Here is a 20899-nt window from a genome sequence, read left to right on the forward strand (position 1 = left end):
ATTCCATGCGCGTAACAACGCAGCTGGAACTGGCTGTACGTTTTTCTCCCAATATTTACTATTTCACGGACCTAGGGCAAGATGAAATTCACTCTGTGGTATAAAAATTCATGAACTGTCCACCTCCTGTCCCCGTCAAAAAGGGAAAGGGGAAAGCGGCGCGGGCTCATTTTCCCCGAACAACGGTTGGTAAATCGAGCCCAACCTCAATCCAGGGTTAGAGACTGAAAAATTCCTTTTTACGTTGTCATCTCCAATTAATGCCCTAAGTTTGCGAGATTTCACCATCTTATTATCTGAAACGAGACCCTCAAGAAGAATTACATGTTCAATTTAACGTGACACAAATATAACGAGACCATACGCACGAAAATACGAAATAAACAAAAAACCTTTCCTGCGAAGTAATATATTCTAAAGAAACATCGTGCGTTTAGCCAGGCTGTGAAACAGTCTCTTTTTATTTTTTTTCTCGAGATGTCCGTGCGGGAATTCACGGTGACACGAAGCTCGCGTGGCAGGGGCACGAAATTCTCACACTCGTTCCAGATCCCATTGGGATCGTGGTTTGCCCAAAGATCCGAGACCATTCCTGTGTAGCTGTCAACAAACAAACAAACAAACAAACAAACAAGCAAACAAACAAACAAACAAACAAACAAACAAACAAACAATTTCCACGAGCAAAATCACTGATACACTAACACAATCAAGTTCCAGTGTTCATATCAAGCCCTCAACACTAACACTGTTTCGCGTGTATAATAACCCAGCGGTTCTCCTCACACCTTCTTTATTTATTAGTCCTAGGAAAATGAATTGACCACTACACGTTTTGTCAGTGTTCACCTTGTGAACAAGACGGTAGGAAAATTCCTGTCCGCTTTCAAGCCTTAAATACGGTTTATTGCCAGTTCCGCATTATCAAATAAGCGTCAACTTGGAAAGATAAACGGCAAGTACTTTTTGTGCTCTGAAATGACTGAAAGGGGAGCCTTTGAGAAAACGAGAAATTTACGAAACAAAAGCCCCGTCTAACACTTAGACAACTAAGGTCCTTTTTTTTTCACGATAGCTTCGAATGATGTTAAAGAAACATCACACGTGACTCGTCTAGAAAAAAACATTCGTTGTTCGTCATCCTTCTGAATCTTTCCCAATCTCATCCATTCTTGTTTCTTTTTGTTTTATTATTACTTCTTCGATGTTTTTCTACCTTAGTATAGTATTATTTTGAGGTGTCCTTCGATTTGAAACTAACTTTGTACATCGCAGAAAAGTGGCTTGATATATAGTGCCGGACATTGCTTCTTCTAAACCGAGCAAACACCGCATTGACAAAAATGCTATTCTTGTTCGAAAATATAAAATAAACTCGCGTATATAAAATTATCTTCTATAGTCCTTTTAACAGTTTAATTAAACAAATCAGCATCAGGGCTATTTTGGAAAATTGGTGAAGTTTTTTCGTATAAAGTTTTCGACCAATCAGAAGGCGCGTCATATCACTGCGACGCCATTAAGAGCAGTGGTTATCTGATAACGACTTTGAACCAATCAGGAAGAGCAAAAGATTCCTGCTGTTCTCTTAAATCAACTGGCCTGTGCGCCTGAGTTCAAACCATTTACTGAATATGTCAGGTCCTTTGATCTGAATTAGACATGGCAATCCTAACTGAATTAGAGTTTAGTAACTAGCGTGTATCTTGATTCACTACGTGTCGTCTTTTCTTTTACTCTTTAGTTTATCAAATCTCTTTTGGAGGTGATCGTTAACGGTTTGCAATTCGCCTATTTCGTCTTGTGCTTTACGAAGCTGCAAAAGTAAAAGAATAAATTTAAATTAAATAAATAGCTTAAAAATAAAATAAAGTTAATGTCAGAGTGAACGTCAGTCAGTCGGTCGGTCCGTGCGTCCGTCAGGTCAGTCAGTCAGACGAATGGACGAGACAAAAACGAAAAAAAGTTAGAACAAACCTCTCTTTGCAATTTTCTTTTTTCAGCCTTGAGTGAATCCTCCGTCGCTTCCTGTAAGAAGACAATTGTACTTGATTATCTTACTATGATAATCTATAAAAACCTAGGGTTTTTTGCATCTGAGCTTATTTGAAAATTAAGATAGCACTCTCGTTATCGACAGTTAAAGACACCTCTGACGTTTTAAAACAGTGAGTATATTGACAAGTCAATTCTTACCGCCGCCTCCGCCTGGGTTTTGTACCGCTTCACTTGACTTTCCACTCTCGCCACCTAAACAAGACAGTTATAAGCAAGTTGATAATTCACGTGCCATCAAGCTTGTCACGCAAACTACGTAACGCAACACGTTTACGGTAGCAAAAAAAGCAGGAAATGATCAGGAAAGTAAAATTGAACGCTTTTTAACATATAGGACTTCAAAGTTTCACAAAATATTAACTGAAGGGTATTTTCATTTGGTCAACAGTTATCACATTCTCTTGTTCCAGAATCTTAGATTTCTATGTTGTAAAGGAATTTTAAAGACGCTCACAAAAGTATGACAGATGAGTGTAAACACTCCAACAAAGCTGTCAGAGAGAGACGGGATGAAAACATTTGTTTGAGCAATTTAAAATTTGATCTTTTTTTCATTTGCAATGAAACATTTTCCTCCATGCTGTCAACAATAACACTTCAAAGAAGATTTTTGCTGAATAAATAATTTGTAACAGTTTACACTAAACTCTTCGCTGACCAAAACTTGCACAATTGAGATATGCTATGCCTTAAACAATAAGCATGTAAAACTGTATTTACATTAATCTGAAGAAGGCAACACATTTAATCAACCAGTCTCTCAAAATGTTTAGTGGATCAATCTTTCATATTGAACCTGATGTGACGGTATTTTGCTGTCATGCCAGCGCTAACCTGTTCCTCTGGTTACTGCACTCTTAAGAAAGATTGTTTAAGTTCCGTGACTTTATTTGTTAACTTGCCACTATAATGCAATAGATCAATAACTGAAGAGGTGATCAAGTTCCACGGACTGAAAAATTTGTATCAAGATTCATCATTCTCCCGTAGGAGAGAACCCAGTCCTGCAATGTCCTGCAGTTCTTTGACAACCCCTGCCCCCCCTCCCCCGTTTGTCTGTCTGACAGTGTGCACATCATCTCTTCCCTCAGATCTCCATTCATGAGAGATTTCAGTTGTCAGCAATTAGCGCTATTCAACTCATTGAATGACCGACTGAATAATAACTGATAATTGACTGAATCAGCGACATCTTTAACTATTATCTCAGTCCTTCAGTTCTACTTACAAGTCCTTCAAGTCGCGCATTGTCCTGCTCAGCTTTTTGTAGCTTTATTTTGAAATCATTTATTTGCCTACTAAATTCTCCTGGAAAGCAAACGGAAACATAGCATTACCAAACATGAGCCACCACGTTGCTGTAAAGGGATTTCATTAGGGGCCGGGCACTGGGCAAATTGCCCAGCTTGGAGGATGATTTTGCCCGCCTGGTTTGACCATCTTGCGGAAAGTTTTCCTTATAAAGAAGTTCAGTTCAAAAAGTTTTGTCCCACTGTGAAAACCAGTTGCTCTTCTGCTGAAAACATTAATGACACCCCTGACTACACTGCATGTGACTGATGGTTTAAATGTCTCAAGGTCTCCAGAGCAGTGCATGTTTAACACGGGTACAGAATGATCAAAGCTTTGGTTTGCTAGCACCAGGTGCACAATAAGGTTAGTAGTTAAACTGTTACAAATTTGTTACTCAGCACTCGGAAGATGTTGCATGATTATTTGTTATTTGACCACAGGTTTTAACATTAGTGGTTATTTTACACCTATTGAACTGCAACATGTGGTAAAGCATTATAGTGCATAATTTAAATATAAAATCTTGTGTCAGAGCTAAAAAAATGTGTAAAATAATATGATAAACAAGAAATGCTTTTAACAGAGCAATGAAGATGAAATGAGTGGGGTCAAAGAGTGGCGCCATTTTTTCTAGAAAATTGATGAAAATGAAAATTCTGAACAATAGTAATAATGATAATGATAATGATGACGATGATAATAATACAAAATAATGTAAACGCAATTTATTTTGCAAAGAGAGCTGTCACGAGCTTGTTATGAAGTGTTTATGAAAAGAGACTGATTTGGAGGGTGTTGGACTTTGTGGGGGACAGATAACTGGAGAACCCACTTACAAAGGTGGGTCCAGATAAAGCACTGTGACATGTAACTGTATAGTCACATAAATTGCCTGTTTTATTTCGTACATTTTTCTTTTACTTTTGCAATGACTTGTGGAATTGTGTATGTGTCTGGCCATAATAAGTCTGGTTCATGATGTAACGACATAAAAACTCCACAATATGACAGAAAAAAATAATTTTTCTAGTAATGTTGTTATGCTTACGCCATTACATGTATGTATTAACACAAGGTGTTTGTGTTAATGCTCTGACCCTGCTGTTATGTCACTAGTGTTGACCAGGAATTACAGACAAGATGTAATGTTCTTGAAAGGATAAAGGAAAAGAACAAACACAATCCAAGGTAACACATACTTCTAAGTTCTTCTAAATCAGCTGTAATTGCCTTGGGTGTTTCAGTATCTTCTCTCTTCAGTGACACTACTTCAGCTTGAAGATTCTTAATCTGCAGAAAAAAAGAAACGTTATTACTGTATATTGATTAGAAATAAAATTAAGAAAACCTTTGAACAAACTCGGAGGACTTGTTCTATTCAACGCTACAATAACTTACAATGAGCTTCAAAATGCAGAAAAACAAATGCCATAACATGACCTGTCTTTTAACACTTTGAGCTTCTAAATGGCATTTTTTTTTGGGGGGGGGGGGGTAGGCTTAACTAGATGCAGAACTTGTTACTAACTTTTTAACCAATAAACCATTGTGCATAAACTGAAAACATCATGAAATACAGAATGAAACTTCATGTTTTGCTTTGGACAAATTGTGCTGGCAAAAGAAAAGAGATATGCACACAGTGCCTCTAGGATGAATTCATAACCAAAAGTTAGGAGAGTGATGTAGAAAATAATAGTGAAAGATGTTCTCACCTGTAAAACTAATACATCCTTTTCATCTGATAAGGAAGGACGGCGACTGTTTGAACGACTCTTTGGTGGCTCTGACACACTGCTTCGGTCTAATATTATACAACAAGAAACAAAATACTCTCACATAAATTATACTGTTAAGTAAAAATTTATCTTCAAAACTATACCTGCTTTATAATACAACTTCTCCCACACTCAGATTTTAATTTATACAAACTTCTTCATTTCCCTCTTTTCACACAACTGCTTGGTAAATAGCCTAAGATGTTCTCATGATATGCCATGGATTGTCATCATCGATTCCTTCTCACCCCATGGGGAATAATGTTGTTGATGACTTAAATTTTTTAGATAGCTTCAGTTCTCGACTACTTTGAATTTGAATTGGGTGGGTTACCAGGGGTAGGACCATTCCATGGGCAGCACAACACCTGCTTAACAAAACCTCCAAGGAGTTTGTGAGCCAAAACCCCCATTGAGCATTTGTGTGTCGCATGTTGCAATGAGAACTGATGATGATGACAACATGACTTGTATGTACCTGAAGAAGTTTCATCAGGGACAGCCAAACTAATAGCATCTCTAAGTGAGACTGTGCTTGCTTCTCCATCTTCGTAATCCTTCAATTCCTGGTCTTCATAAAGGGAAAGACCTCGCTCCTGAGAGGACAAGATTAGTTACTAACTTAATATCAGAAATCCTCTGTTACACTCCAGGGAATAAAACAGTACAGCACAAGGAAGGGCTTCTTTCAATGTCCAAACTCTCTTTTCCTCAGCAAAAAAACAAAAAAACAAAAAAACAAAAACAAAAACAATTCTCTTCTGAATTTGTACATGCAAGGAAAAATAGCACTGTTGAAAAGAAGTGAGGGGGGATGAAAACTTTTTTTTTTAATGGTTCCCCTCTTGGCATTAAGGAGCAGTTGAAGTAAAAATTCAAAGACTTTTCAAGGACATTCCAGGCTAAATTCCAATTTTTCAAGGACTCCATCCAGTACAATACCGTTACAATGTGACACTAGATGTTCGGGTTTAAGGGATAACTGCCTCATTTGTTCAAGTATAAATCTTTTTTTTTAGTTCTTCCACAACGTGGAAACAGTCAAACAACAAATCTCAAGGTTTCTCAAGGACCCAAAGTACTTTCCATGGACTTTCAAGGCCATAAATTCTAATTTTCAACTTCAAGGACTTCCAGGGAATGCACGCAGACCCTGTATATAAAATATAATTCAATCTCTATTCTTATTTCAGTCCATATAGCATATTCTTTTAAACAACATTGGGACCCTAACCATCTGGACCTGGATCTGGATCTGGATCTGACACAGGGCTGACTGCAGTATTATTTTGTTCCTAAGCACAAACTTACCGCCAAGAAGTTATCTCTAAATTCAATGGCTTCATTTAGTCTCTTGATTTCTTCTTCATTCCCCTTTATGGTCTTTTGGTATTTACTGCATTCCTGAACAAACAAATTAATACAGGTCATTACTTGCTACCAGTCACTTATATGCTGTGCAAAATGGCAGTTTTTTTATCTTAATTTTTGGTCACGAAAACAGCATTTACCTTTGTTTTCTCTTTAAATTCAGCCTTAACTTCACTTGAGATTTCTTCCTCTTCAGCCAGCCTATGACATGAAAATTCAATGTCATTAAAAACAGGAAATGTTCACACTAGTGAGTCTGAGCAGCGGGCAAGAGTTCACGTAAGGACTTTTGATAATGCCTGTACCATAACTTGATAATTTTCTTCATTCTCATGGCATGCCTATTAGACTATGCGTTGATATTGCTAGGAGAAATTCCTGGTTGATCATGTTTGCTTCACTGTACCTGTCCTTCAGACAGTCCACTTGATACAACAGTGCCTGCTTCTCGTTGTCTAGTTGAGCAATTGATACCATTGCTTTCCTGTACTTTTCTTCTGTTTCTTTCAAATTGTCCTGAGAATTGAAAAAAATATCATGTCAGTCACACTTGAGACACTTACTTGACATCTGAATTGGTGCCAAATAATATTGCGTGGTTCCAGAAAATATCAATACCCTCACCACCGAGGGGATTGGAAATTCCAGAGGGAATTAGGGCTACTCCCTCCAGAGTTCCCACTAGTTTTTATAGTTGAGGGTCATTGTAACCCCCAGTGATTTGGGGGTTCTTATGGCTTTTCAGGGTTCCTTTACCTATTACTAAAATTTTTTAAACTCTTATCCTGTATCCTTGGGATGCACTTTGCCAAAAAACTGTCTTTTTTTTTGTGCGTACTAGACACATAAGATGCACACCAGTGCGTTAATGGGAACTCTGGCCTTGTGTGCCACTTTTTTTGTTCTTACCACACTTTGATGTCATCTGTGACCTATTACTGAACAGATGCACTGCAACATGGAATCTTTTGTTAAATAAATGACACAAACCTGAATGCTCTTCAAGACCTTTTCAGGCACCAGTGGTCCATTCATGTCAATGTTCTGATCCTTAGTGGTGGTATTTGTGCCTGATGATCCCGCAGAAATTGATCGTGCTACTGGAGCCTTCATGAAAACCACAAAGAAACTTGTGAATTTTTACAATAATATGGTACAGAATAGCTGCAATGACAAGATGTCTTAACCCAATAAAATGTTAAATACATACTTTTAACAGGAGCTGGGCACAAGGACATTATGGATACAACAGTATGCTGCATAACTACCTGCCAGTAAATTATCTGATACAATATCATACATATGGACTGGACAGTCATTCCAAACAATGATGTTTGGTCGAAGACATTGGTGCTTTCAATAAAGACTGACAGCAGAAGGTGCTCCAGTGGGTCACCTTTTGAGCATCATCAACTACATGTATACAACATTACTGGTTTTCACAAATTAGCCCTCAAGAGACCAAGTTGTTACGCTGCAGGAGTTATCATTAACATTTTAAGTTGGAGGGCAATGGGTTTTCACAGGCGAGCAAAACTTTTTGAACTGAACTTCCTTATAAGAAACATGGGCAAAATCATCCTCACAGCTGGTCAATTTGCCTTGTGCCTGGCCCTTGATGATACCCTGAGTTAACAATAATAAATAATGTCATCCAGTAGCCATCTTACCTTCTGCTTTCTTGCTGGTGGGATTGGTGGCTCATCATTTATGCTCTGGTCATCATCATCAACCTAAAATATGATACCAGTAGGCCATGTTCTATGTATATCGATATTCTAGCATGGCTCCGAGGTCTTCAGGACAAACTTCTATATTTATTGGTGTTGACTTTGTATCCAAGTCTCTTTTGGGAATTGAGCGACAAAAGAAACTTAAGAAATTGGCAATTTAACCTGAAAGCCTCAGAGCCATATTAGAATATTGATATATTGAACGTGGCCTATTTGAACTTTTAAATTTATATGTACATGTACCTTTAGTCAGATTTTGCTGGAACATTCTTATAGACAACAATAAAGTACTGCAGATAGGTTGACACAAGCCAGTCCAGAAAAAGCTATAATTTTATGGCCTTGCAGATGTACATTGCACACAATATTCATTTCGAATGTCCAATGTGTAGTTCCAGAAAATATCCAGACCTTCACCATGGCAGGGAGTTTCTCTAAGAACCCCCTCCCCTCCACGCCTCTTGAAATCCCAATTAAGCTTGATACATTTCTTAAAATGTTTTGGTCTTGGAGATCCCCCCAACTCCCAAGAAATTCCAAACCCTTCTGTAGGGAGGGGGGCAGAGTATGGATATTTTCTGGAAATGCACAATACAGAAATACAGAATACATGTGTAACAAGACATTTTTACAATTTTCCTACAAAATCAAGCTCAATAAAGGTGGTATGCTGAAATACTTATCGACTAAGTTACATGTAGATAACAGGACGATTAACGATGTTAGTCATTATGCGTGGACCATGGGGGTACTTTGTCTGTATGCCATGACGCAAAACCAAATGTTTGTCCATCAGCCTTAGCATAGCACATTTGTCTGAACTATTAATCACTCATATTGTGTGTGATATGAAAAAATTCAAGAATGCAGTACAGACAAATGTATGATCTGAAGCATATCCAATCTGCTACGTCTGTGCTTTAAAATTGATGCATTAACTTATATTTTTTTTCAAACTAGTGTATTTTCATCGAAGGGGAAGGGGGAGTCTAAAACCAATCGTTTATCCGACTAACAAATATGGGGAAATTTCTTGCATAGCCTAATGCAGGGCTGTCATTCAGTTTTGATTCACCGTTAGCCTTGATCTTCAAACCCGTAACAAATTTGTTACTTTATGGGTGAATTGTATCAACTACCAAGTTCACCCATAACAAAAGAGGGCCATCAAGCATGCTCAGCCGTAACAGATGCTACAGGTTATGGCCCTTATTGACAGCCCTGTAATGGAGATGAAGATGTACTATAAAGACAGAGACAGCAGGTATTTAAATCTAGGAGAGTACAAAATAGATAAAATCTTGTTGAAGTATGGTTAATGTGGGGGTAGTGAAGGGGTTGATACAGGATCCCGTTGGGGATATGGTAGGGTTAGAGACTGAGGGGAATGGGTATAAAGAGGTAACTTCATGAGTAACTCCCTGGGACTTGTGACTTGTACCTTCTTTGTAACTACTGGTTCTAGAGTGACCAAATTTACAGCATCTTTCTGCAGTAGATAATGTAAATAAAGCAACTAAACTCATTGTTGGCTATGTGGACATACATTTTCTCCTTCCTGTTGCTGGCGTTCAAGCTCTTTCAGACGAATACTTCTCGCCTCAGCTCTGGCTGCTCTCTTAGCGGCAAGACGTGCTTCAGCCTAAAGTACATAATTACAGCCATTATACACGACACAAACTTAAATCCAATCAAATCACATCTTTATTCACATTGTTTTAATCACAGAGGAAGAAAAAAATACAGAAAATAGTGGAAAACAAATGAAGCTTATATAACTAACAAATATATCAGTTTTAAATGTGTCTAGCATAATAAGAAGCGAGCTTCTGGGTTGGCTCAAAAGCCAACTCATCCAAACTGCTTAAATATTAATTTAGGCAAAGGAAACAGTTCACAGACAGGCAAAACAATTCAAAGACAAAGGACACAAGATTCATGCAGCAAGTTTGCATGTATGTGTGCTTCCATACACTGGCAGAAAATACAAAGGGGCAATATATTACACTTATTATTCTTTTTTTAAGAATTTGCCTATCAACAACTTCTCGAAAATCACAAGAAAATGAAATTACTGCCCATCAAAATACCATAGTTAAAGCACTGTGAAATATCTATGTCAGCCTATTTTGAAAATGACCAATCAATGAAGTGGTTTATGATAGCTTTCAGTTCCAGTTTGCAAACAGGCAAACATACTTTGCCTAACACCTAGAAAATACAAAGGGGCAATAGATTACAGTTAGTATTCTTATTTTAAGATTTGCTTAACAACAACTTCTCCAAAATCACAAGAAAATGAAATTGCCGCCCATCAAAATACCATAGTTAAAGCACTATGAAATATTTCTGCCTATTTTGAAAAAGACCGATCAATGAAGTGGTTTATGATAGCTTTCAGTTTGGGTTTGCAAACCGGCAAGAGTATTTTGTGGAACACCTAGCGCCGAATCCAGAACACCTAATGACAAATGTACTATTAACTTGCAATTACTTTCACTTATGTTTGCTTGTGATTAGTTTTTGTTTGTCAGAATGAGCCAAATACAGTATAATGCTGTCTTTTCCAACAAATAAAAGCTAACTACAAGCAAAAATGAGTGACTGCAAGTAAACAGTGCATTTGGCTTCTGTGTTATGCATTGAGCATTCAGCAATATACCCTTGCCATTTGCAAACACAGAATACTTCATTTTGTAACGACTTGTTTTCAAGAGATCATAATTCAAATAGGTTGGGTAAATCACTTTGATATTGAGTATATGTATCAATTATTGTCTGAAAATGAATTTTTAGCTCTAGCAGTTTGTACGAAACCATAAATAGACACAACCTTCAGATGAGATCAATGGCAAACTCAGAGATCTTATCCAGTTATCGGTAAAAATCAAAATTCATGGTTTATATTCTGAGAAACACTGCACTTGTACTTTGCTTCACAATATCTGAAGTTTAAACAATGAGAAATGTTGCAGAACTGAGATGTGTAGATATTAGGCAATATGATTATCTGCTATATTGTATTTTCCACCAAAGGGAGCAATAATTACTGAAAAGAGGTTAGTTAATAGTGGGACGGAAGTCTTATTTTAGAGGAGTAAAATTCTAGATGAGTAAACTTAAAATCTGACTCTGGTTTCAAAATTACTAAAATGACAAATAAGAAAATGAAAATAAGAAATAAGATAAAGTACGAAATAAAAGTAAATTGCACTGAGTGGATCTGGAATACTGCCTGTGATGGATAATCAAGAATGAATTATTTTCAGTAAAGTTTTACAAAATTAATTTCAGTGACACTGATTTTTCTTGCCAGTTATTTAAAACTTATTGTGTTCAACTGCAAACGAAGTTTCAGTGCTGCTTGGAACGAAAGTTAATGTTTTTTTAGTATTGTATAGTGAGTAAAGTGAAGATTATGGATTTTGGTGTTAATTGCCGTTAGAAGCAGCTGGAAGTCCCTCATAAACAGTTCAGAGACGCCGAAATTTAACAGGAAATGGTTTAGGTGGCCGCCCACTAGAAAAGTCAGTTTGGCAACAATCGTAAATTATAAACAACGACACACGCCCCGGCAAAACGTCTCGCGCTGAAAATACTATCGACGTAAAGGAAAAACTTAGTACAACTAATTAGACCTGCCTAATGAAAAAAATTGAAGACGAAGCAGCAAGAAAAAAACTCGACCTAAACTAATCCAAAATACGTGTTTATAAATTACTACCACAACATAAATCGTGACTTTGGCCCATTGATTGAAAAACTGCCACTAGAAATTGACAATTTGTACACGATATGTAACTTCCATCCAGAAATAGACTGACAAGAAGTTTGAACACGAAAATACAATGTTATCCAACGCAAGCAGAACTTTCCATTCTAATTCTTCATCCAGACAAATGAATGTAGCCAAAGCATTAAATCATTCAGCAGTATACGAAGGCTGTATTTCTCAATAGTAAAATTTCTGGTCCGGTAATTGGGAAGGTTGCGACGAATCAAAATTAACGATGTAAAGATTAACCACATGTACTGCTTACCTCACGAGCAATTTGATTTAAAGCTTGGTCTTCCGACGAAGAGGTTGTCCTGGTAAGCGGCCTTCTTCTTCCTCCGTGGGCCGAGCTCATTTTGAACGATGAAGTCGCACAAACACACACCTTACGATTTTCGAGCAATCAGCCTGTCTCGCCGCAGACTTGAGCTTACATCTGTTCTCACAAAACGTGCACAATGACTCCTAACGTTTTATATTTTTTCTACGAAGTAGCCCGCACAGCACAGACTGATTATCTGCTTTGCTTCGTTCAACACTGTTGGAATAATTCAAAAGCCAAGACAAATAATTTTCGCTTCGTAACACCACTTTTCCGCCATGGCCTGTAGCCCGTGGAATCTCCCGGATCAAAAGCAGCAGAAGACATGCGCGAGCATTTTGCAATGGTGTCTCCCGCTGACCGCTAGAAGGTTATGAAGATCAAGGGCGGGGCGTACCCCAGGAAAAGTGGTATGTAAGCGTTTTTTAGTAAGACAATCCAGTGATCCAGATTTCGCTATACGGGTATGGCTGCGCCTCGTGAGTCCACAACATTTTGAACACTGTGATGACGCGTATCGTTGTCGATAAGAGTACAGACCACGCTAAACCACATTCGATTTTTTAATTTAAGTCAGAGGAAAAGCGACGTCTTAAATTAGATTTGGAATAACAGGTATATAAAATAAAAATAAAGTCAGTATTCTTCACGTATTGGTGCCAAAGTGGTGTTGAAAATTAATGTATCCAGTCCCGTTGATAAACAAAAGAAATGCTTTCTTTCTTTTCATTCTTTCCAACAAAAATTCGTTTTGGGCTGCTACTTTATTCAAAATTACTATTATCTTCTTGGAGAGATTTTTGAGATGTGACAGGAAGAATTACTTTTTTCATCCACGACAACAATCGAAAGCACAACGTGTGTATAATCTGTTGATCAATCGTGAAAATTTCCCTCCACCTACCGAAAATCTCGGGTTGTAAGAGTATGGTTTTGACCCAGCGCCGTAAAGTGTAAAGCTGTCGGCTGTGTTTCAGTCCAAAATAATTTGCAATATGCTTCGCACCAGTAGTCTCCTTTATAAAATCAGTAAAATGAAACAACAACAACAACAACAATAAAACAAAACAAAAAAGGAAACAAAAAACAAAACCCTTCTTGTCCATTTTGCCCTAATTATTTCTCATTTCTATGTGCTACGGTTCTTTGGCTATATCTTTCTGAAATGAAGGCAAAATAGCAAGGAGTATGCGTCGATCACTACATGTATGTAACTGAAACACAATGCGGACAAACTTTATCCCGTAAACCTCTGAACGGCCCACGTTACTTTCGGACTGATGGCAGCCTTCGGGGCTCGTTACTTTCGAAGGGCCGTTACTTTCAGGGAGCAAAAGACGTTATGAAAAGTCGGTACGACTGGACTCTTCTTCCAGTTTAAATATACATTGCTGCCACATGAGTGAACTCCTCATGTCTAGACCATGTTGTCAGTGGTCGGCAGGAGAGCTAGTTAGATGTCCCCGGGGGGTCATCCCCGACGGTTGATTGATGTAACTAAATCACTATTGAGATAAAAAAAGAGACGAGAGTGGCCCTAAACGTCTCAATGGGTTGGTCTGTCACTTCAGTAGGAATTGAGTTCCACTCGGGTATAGTTATTGCATAAAAACTACAATCGGGATTTAATAGCGGCCACAGTTTTTGACGTTACTTTCGGGGGTCGCTACTTCCGGGGTGTAGTTACTTTCGGAAGTTTGCGGTAACAGAATATATAAATAATAGCCTCCAGCAAAAAGACTGCAAAAATGTTAAAACCGGACCTCTTGTTTTTTCTCTCCTGCCATTAATCCCAAAACCCGTTCTGACCGAGTTTCTTCGATCCTCAATTGTCGAGCCTGCTACTACATTTTCAAAAAACCATTTAAACACAATTTCTCCTGGATTTTCCCTTATTCACTTTGTTTATAAACCGCCCAGTTCTCAGCAGTACATGATATTGTGTGACAGGAGGTGGCCTTTTGATTCCTTTTCATTGCGCGCCTTTATGTCTCCTTTCGTTAATTCTTCCTGTTTGCCAGTTCACAGTTTCTGAAAGAGCTGGCCATGTTGAAAAACCATGTTGAAGTTTTCCCCACTACCCCTTTACCAATAACCAGGCGATATTATTTCTGCTGTGTGTATCTCTCTTTTCCGTTCGCGTGACCTGTACGTGACCACGGAAATACTTCTTGCATGACAATGTGGGAAGAGGGATGAACTGGGGCGAATGGATATGAAACATCGAAGTGCCCCATAATTGTCCTATTTTGTGCGTATTAGCGTGGGTTTCTCCAAACGTTGAATACCAGATCATAAACGAAGAGACAAGGAGAAGGTATTACTGTAGTTTCGCACTTAACATAGAGTAATCGAATGCTCGGGATTTTCATGTGACGCAGGGCACAGTTTCACCTGAGAATCCCGTGAACATCTTGTCAAAATATTTGTTCGCCATATTTGTGCATTAGCGTTCTTTTCTTCGGGTAAATTTTCGATCTGTAGTCATTTGCAAGAGAACGCGAGTGATAGATAAACATGATAAACAAGCTGACACGTTGTCTAAGTGTTAGAAAATGGTGTTTAACCGAATTTATCCATTGGATTTACGGTATGCGCAAGCTTTTATTATGCTTACAAGCTTGGTATTGAAGTATTGCTGTAAATTCATAAGCTCAAATGTCGTGGGCAGCTGATAAAATCGCTAACTTAGGCTTCCTGGCGACATCAACACAAACTTGACAGATGCCTGTCGTTTAATATCTGTTTTTGAATATTTCTCCCCTTCTATATCCTATAGGAAGTGGCTAGGACACTTAATCTTGTGAATTAACTTCAGCACGGACAGGCAGATATTTCTCAAAGGACTTGCTTGAACACCTATCTCGTGTGGAACACTTAATCACGAAGAAATATATATTGTGCTGACCTACACAACTATGGATTCAAAAACTGTAAGTTTTGGCCGAGAAATTCTGTTTGAAGTTTGAAGAAATGTTCTTTGACGGAGTGTTTACATGGACGAAAATAACTCCCTCTTGGTATTTAGGCATGCATTGTGTGCTGAAATTGATTATGCTTTGAAGCTCTCCTGCCTTTGTTCTGGTTAAACTAGTTGTCAAGTAACCGTTTCTTTTCCGGTAGAAAATATCTTCATTTGACGCTGGCGAAACTTCCCAAAAATTCAAGTGGTTTCGCTTCTGGTAAGGGAAATGTCCCGTTAATTAGATATCTACTGAGACAATCGAAAAATAAGAACGGAAGGCTAAGGTCGGGGGGTTAGACTGTATTTACCACATCATTGTGCTGGATAAGGTTTGACTTAGCGGGTTTCAGCGTATCAAACGAAACACGAACTGGTAGTGAAGAATTAATGCTAAATCATGATTATCAACAGGCTTTCTGCTCAATTTGCATGATATATAGCTACAACCTTGAATGAAATATAGCGCAATCAAAATTTAATTACGGTTCCTTAGTTCAGTGCGGAAACAAGTTCTAACAAATTGTACGAGTCTTTGGGAAGACTTGAACCTAGTGCGAAAGTATAGGAGATAAGAAAATTCGAAAAGGAGTATATCTGCAAAGTTCGATCCTTTCAGAAAATCATTGAATTCATTCAGTATTTTAACATGTATAAATGCCTCAATAATTATTATTACACATTAAACTAAAATTGCTTGTATTTCAGTTTTTCTGACCTATGTAGCTGTTGTTCTTGCAGGAATTTTTGTTTATTTCCTAACTACCTTTTTTCTGGATTTATACACCATTGGTTGATTTGTATTTGAAAAGTAGAGATTGAAGGGCAAATAAGATAACCATGTTGTGTTATTTCAGTTTTCAAATACTTCATGAAGGATAATTTGTTCTTGATGAGTCATTCTTTTATTCCTTTCAGCTCAAATTAGTGTTACTACTATTTTGATGATTAGGCTTTGTTCTTAATTTTTTTTTCAATGAATAGGAATTTAGTCCACACCCAGACCCATGCCACAATCTTGGACAGAATAAAATGGAACAATTATCCCCCATCCCCCCCAAAGCAATGATGAAGGCACGAAGGAGCAAAAGCGCGTCATTTTGGCATCATTGAAATGGGGGGAGGGGTGGTCCAGATGTTCCATTTATTTTGTCCAAGATTGCAGCCCTAAGGGTGTTTATTAAGGGCTGGGCACTGGGCAAATTGACTGGCTATGAGGATAATTTTGTCTGCTTGGTTTAACCATCTAGAAGAAAGTTTTTGTATAAAGATGTTCAGTTCAAAACATTTTTCCCACCTGTGAAAACCAGTTGCCACGCTGTTAATGAAATCCTTTAACCCTAATTGGGGCTGTATAGAATGTCAAGAAAATCCCATTTTATTTTAACTTCTGGTTTCGTAATCCAAGTTTTTGCTCTTGGTCTCCGAGGATGCTTATAAAATAACAAACGTTGAAATAGTATCGTCAGTATTTAATAACTTTCCTTGTCTTTGTTTTATCACCTTAAAGTAATTTTATTGTATTATGTCCTTTATTTTCCAGCTATCTGCTACAAGTTTGCCCTGTTTGAGCCCGAACAGTGTTATTAGTTCCTGTTCAACAAGACGCAGCCATTGCAATATTAGTAACAAACTTGGTATGGCCAGTGAACCGCTTTTACTGTCAACAGAATCAGATTCAGAAAAACTGGAAGCAGAAGATTTCAAATGTTCTAAGGACGTTCCGGAGAAAACTTCTGTCACTGAATGTCAAGGTCCTGGTATGTTAGTTATAGAGAGTGGTGCAAGTTCATTATCTGCAGGATACTGCTTCTTTTGCACGCAACAGGGGCCTGTCATAAAAGAGAATGTCAGTAACAGTCACAAGTCTAAAAAGAGAAAAAAGTCACAAAGTTTATTGGTATTGAATTCTGTTGGTTCAAAGAGCGAGAATACATCTCATTTATTACGTGACTCATGTAATAACTTGACCACGATCAGGAGTAGTTCAGCATCCATTCTAAGGAGTGCTATTTTAAAGGTTAAGCAGCCCAGCAGGAACAGTTCAAAAGATCAAAGCATTTGTTCGTCACTCAGCAAGCTTACTGAATTGCGAGAAAGTTGTGGCCTGATGTGTCGCATTTGTCACAGTGGTGATGAAGATGAGGAGCTCATAAGACCTTGCAAATGCACTGGAACTGTTAAGTATGCCCATCAGAGTTGTATATTGAACTGGGTTTCAAAATCTGGACATGAAAGCTGTGAGCTGTGCAAGTTCAAATTTAGGACAAAGAAGCATAGTGTGAAGTGCTTCTGGAAGGTTTGTTCTGATTCATTATAATCCATCAAATGCTTTTGCTCACATGTGACTAGTCTAAAAGTGTCACATAAGTAAATGTTCTCCGGCTAAAAGTGTGGAATATGTGAGTGTTGCAAAAAATATTTGAAGGATAATAAACACAATAGCCCCCATTTGACGTAACAAATATGCCCAGATATTTGTCCTGGGACATTATCATTCAGTGTTCCTTGAAGCTAGCAGTTTTCCTTGAGTATTTTCTCTCAGAAAGCTGTTCACTTCTCAGAATATGTCCTTTTGAGTGTCATTAACAGATGTACAAGTCAGAATCAACCATCTAGAATAGTAAATATTATATATTAACTGCTATTCATAAGCTTCTGTTCATATTAGTTCATAATAGTATGACAATTCCCTCACCTGCTGTTCTTTCCAAACTACTGATTTTTGCAGTGGAGTTTTCCTGAAGTAAGCACCAAAGGGTGGCTACACATTGGGCTTTTCATTGCTTTTGCAACAATGCTACTCACTTCCGTGACGTGGATTATCTGGTCACGTGTCAGTAGGACTCCATCAGCAATCGCTGAGCGAACCACTGAGGAAGTGAAGTTTGCTTACATGGTCAATGGTTTGTTCATCGCTTTGGCTGTTGGTGGTTTGTACTTTGACAGTTTGAAACATTTTAAACAGTATTCAAAGAGATGGGCAGCACTGAACCAGAATGTGGTGGTGGAGTGTTATGAAGAAAATGGCAAAGTCGAAGGGGTAGATGTTAACTTACCCCAAAGGGTGTGTCCCAGACAGTCCTCTGTCAGCAAAGCCATGGAGGAGAGTGAACCAGAGAGACTTTCAGTAGCTGTTCATACAGAGCCAGATGAATGTGTTGGCAGAAATGATTCTACAGACTGGGTTTAATAGTCTAGCCAACAAAATAATAAGTGTTACTCTCTATTATGTTACTTGTGTTTGTAGCTGATATGATGCCTGCTCTGATTGGCTAAGACTAGGGCATTATTCTCACGTAATGCCCATGGGCCAATTACGGACCTGTAAAACCCCCAAAAAAGCTATATAATAAACTGCTTATTAATCTCAAATGTTCGATCTGGATGGGGAGATCTTAAACCTCAGCCCTGCCGTATTGACCTCACTATCACTTGGTCACAAGGTTTCTGTTTGAGATTTTTCTGTTAAGACCTCACTCTCGGGTTAATAATAACTACGCAATAAATTGTTCATTGAATTATCTTGAGTATCAGTAATGGGAACTTTTAACACTGAGGTTTGTGTTATTGCTGGTGTGTTTTTAGCCTGCAGGTGCAGACGTATTTGACAGCTGGAAATACTTCTGTGTAATTTGCAGGCTAATTTTTTTTTAAAGAAAAACAAGTCCTTGACTGTTCATACGTAAACTGAACTCCATTATTTGTTTTGTTATAAAGTTAATAAACCTCTATTGTGGATAAATAATTTTGAGCTTAACTTTGCAGTGTTAAGTTATAACTTTTTTCCTGAGGAGTGTACATGGAATTTTGTAAATGTTTTACAGCAGATGCTGCCCTTCACTCAGGATCAGTAGATGAAGGCAGGGTTACAACATCAAGCAGAGAGTCTGCTTCACCTTCCCCTTCCACTACCTCTCAGAAACCTCATAAAGGGAGAGCATTGGTTAGTTTTAGCTGGTTTTCAAATAAATGTGTACAAAAGTGAGATTTATGTTCAAATTACTGTAACTATATTAGGTGCAGTGGTTGTAGACTAGTGTTAGACTTGCTTTTTTAGATAAAAGGTAAATTAATATAAAGTAGGTGGACATCAATATGTTGGTACTAGCAAATTATGAAAACATCCACATTATGACGTTTGCAGTTAGGGGAGAACTGTTCTCTTGGTCAAACTATGTTTAATTAAGCTAAATTTTCAATTGTAAGTCATTTGGGTTACAGTAGACTTTTTGCTTCAGTATTGGAAAGGTGTTCATAAAGGCAACAATGAGCATTAGAATCAACTGCATTCACAGCTTACTGCAGAGAATAATGCTTGCTAAGTGGAACGTAACATTGATGAATGCCAGACAAAGACCACATGCTGTTATGCTGTGTCTGAGTGTTTTTGATCATTTTTGCCATGACTTTTTTGGCATGGGTTATTAGTTTGGCTGAGGTAAAGACATCTTTTTGTGTCACGAAGTACATTTTTTTTGTTAAATAAAGATATGCCAGAAACCTCAAGAAATAATCAGCCTTAATATTTAGTCTTTGCTTTACAAAGTATATCTGAAATGTTATTCTGGACATTTTCAGTTTGTAGTGAAGGTATTTATGAACAGTTGCTTCCTATGCACAAGGGAATGGCATGTTAGAGTGAGAAAACAAAATATATTTGTTTGTCAAGAAACATAGACATTTAATCAGACAGTGACGAGAGCTTCTTGGAAAAAAGTTTTTTTGAGTAGCAGATCTTTTCTTTCCTGCAGGGATACAATATGCTCTTTCCAAAACCACAAGAATATCTAGTACTCAGCAGCAACTTAATGAATACCAGTGCTACAGATTGGAAATGCATAATTTTGTAAATAAGAGTATTTTAAGTACTAAATTACTAAATATTGTTCAAAATTACACATGCTTGCTGATGTTGAAATATCAAAAGTCTGATTTTCAGTCTTGATCATGATCAATCAGGAAGCTGAAACAACTATCCAGTAAAGGGAAATTATATCTGTTACGTGGCTGGTTCACTGGTTATATCATTACAAAGAAAGCTTCCCGTTGACTTCATTTACCCCTTCTCCACCATGTCCTTGCCTTATACAAAATTTATTTTATAACGAGGATGAGATCGTTTGGTAATAAATCTTAGCCATCATTGGTTGAAGGTTTCTTATGGTAACCGTAATGAATTATAACTGGCTTTTGCCCAAAGGATCCTAGAAATCCTACACTATTGAGAGCTATTGGTCAATCCTAAAAGTTTCTGGAACGGCAACTTGTTCCTTTGCCGGTAAATTTTGGCGGGGAACAATGCTTAATTGTAATCCAAAGAATATCTAGAAGAGAGAATGAAGAGAAAAGTGACTTGGTAGGTTGGGCTCTCGCTCCTGTTTAGAGTTTGTCGCGTATTGAGTGATCCTTAAAACCTGACGTTACTAATCGAACCAAATCGAACGTAATCACGCGATTGGGTTCGATTGAGTTCGGTAATCGAACAAAGTCGAACTCTCACAAAAAAATTTGACCAATCGAACGCAATCGAATGTTCGAGTGAGTTCGATTGGGCTCGATCAAGTTCGATTAGTACGATTGGGTTCGATTAGGTTCGATTTTACA

General features: G+C 37.8%; 2 protein-coding genes across 6 annotated transcripts; one reads left to right on the plus strand and one right to left on the minus strand.

Moving 5' to 3' along the window:
• Nucleotides 1-776: 776 nt before the first annotated feature.
• On the minus strand, nucleotides 777-12658 carry LOC110050029 (leucine-rich repeat flightless-interacting protein 2-like). Of its 2 annotated transcripts, XM_020755895.2 has the most exons (14): nucleotides 12274-12657; nucleotides 9780-9875; nucleotides 8171-8233; nucleotides 7491-7607; nucleotides 6907-7016; nucleotides 6641-6701; nucleotides 6441-6533; nucleotides 5608-5725; nucleotides 5067-5155; nucleotides 4551-4641; nucleotides 3287-3366; nucleotides 2197-2250; nucleotides 1978-2028; nucleotides 777-1816 (listed from the first exon to the last, which is right to left on the minus strand). In XM_020755895.2, exons 1-14 carry the CDS (start codon nucleotides 12361-12363, stop codon nucleotides 1715-1717), a joined length of 1215 nt encoding a protein of 404 aa, XP_020611554.2. In that variant the 5' UTR covers nucleotides 12364-12657; the 3' UTR covers nucleotides 777-1714. The 2 variants fall into 2 exon arrangements, with proteins under 2 accessions (XP_020611554.2, XP_089141700.1); XM_089285574.1 differs by lacking the exon at nucleotides 3287-3366 and having other exon boundaries at nucleotides 12274-12658.
• Nucleotides 12659-14520: 1862 nt separating this feature from the next.
• LOC110058691 (uncharacterized) lies at nucleotides 14521-20297 on the plus strand. Of its 4 annotated transcripts, none has more exons than XM_089285580.1 (4): nucleotides 14521-14647; nucleotides 15110-15263; nucleotides 16836-17591; nucleotides 18024-20297. In XM_089285580.1, the coding sequence occupies exons 2-4, from the start codon at nucleotides 15249-15251 to the stop codon at nucleotides 18483-18485; spliced, it is 1233 nt and encodes a 410-aa protein (XP_089141706.1). In that variant the 5' UTR covers nucleotides 14521-14647; nucleotides 15110-15248; the 3' UTR covers nucleotides 18486-20297. The 4 variants fall into 4 exon arrangements, with proteins under 4 accessions (XP_089141706.1, XP_089141707.1, XP_089141708.1 ...); XM_089285581.1 differs by lacking the exon at nucleotides 14521-14647 and adding an exon at nucleotides 14754-14920; XM_089285582.1 differs by lacking the exons at nucleotides 14521-14647; nucleotides 15110-15263 and adding an exon at nucleotides 15440-15512.
• The last annotated feature ends 602 nt before the right edge of the window (nucleotides 20298-20899 follow it).

Source organism: Orbicella faveolata, unplaced genomic scaffold (genome assembly GCF_042242905.1).
Source record: "Orbicella faveolata isolate gen_17 unplaced genomic scaffold, um_ofav_v1 contig_13, whole genome shotgun sequence".
Classification (NCBI taxonomy): Eukaryota; Metazoa; Cnidaria; class Anthozoa; order Scleractinia; family Merulinidae; genus Orbicella; species Orbicella faveolata.

Excerpts from the sequence above, each read along its gene's own strand:
- LOC110058691 (XM_020765347.2), top strand. The coding sequence starts at position 16,818 with ATGTCCTTTATTTTCCAGCTATCTGCTACAAGTTTGCCCTGTTTGAGC. Across the intron at positions 17,592-18,023 it reads GTGTGAAGTGCTTCTGGAAG|TGGAGTTTTCCTGAAGTAAG; the intron begins GTTTGTTCTGAT and ends TGATTTTTGCAG.
- LOC110050029 (XM_020755895.2), bottom strand. The coding sequence starts at position 12,363 with ATGAGCTCGGCCCACGGAGGAAGAAGAAGGCCGCTTACCAGGACAACC. Across the intron at positions 8,234-9,779 it reads AGCAACAGGAAGGAGAAAAT|GTTGATGATGATGACCAGAG; the intron begins GTATGTCCACAT and ends ATCATATTTTAG. Across the intron at positions 5,156-5,607 it reads CCCTGATGAAACTTCTTCAG|ACCGAAGCAGTGTGTCAGAG; the intron begins GTACATACAAGT and ends GTATAATATTAG.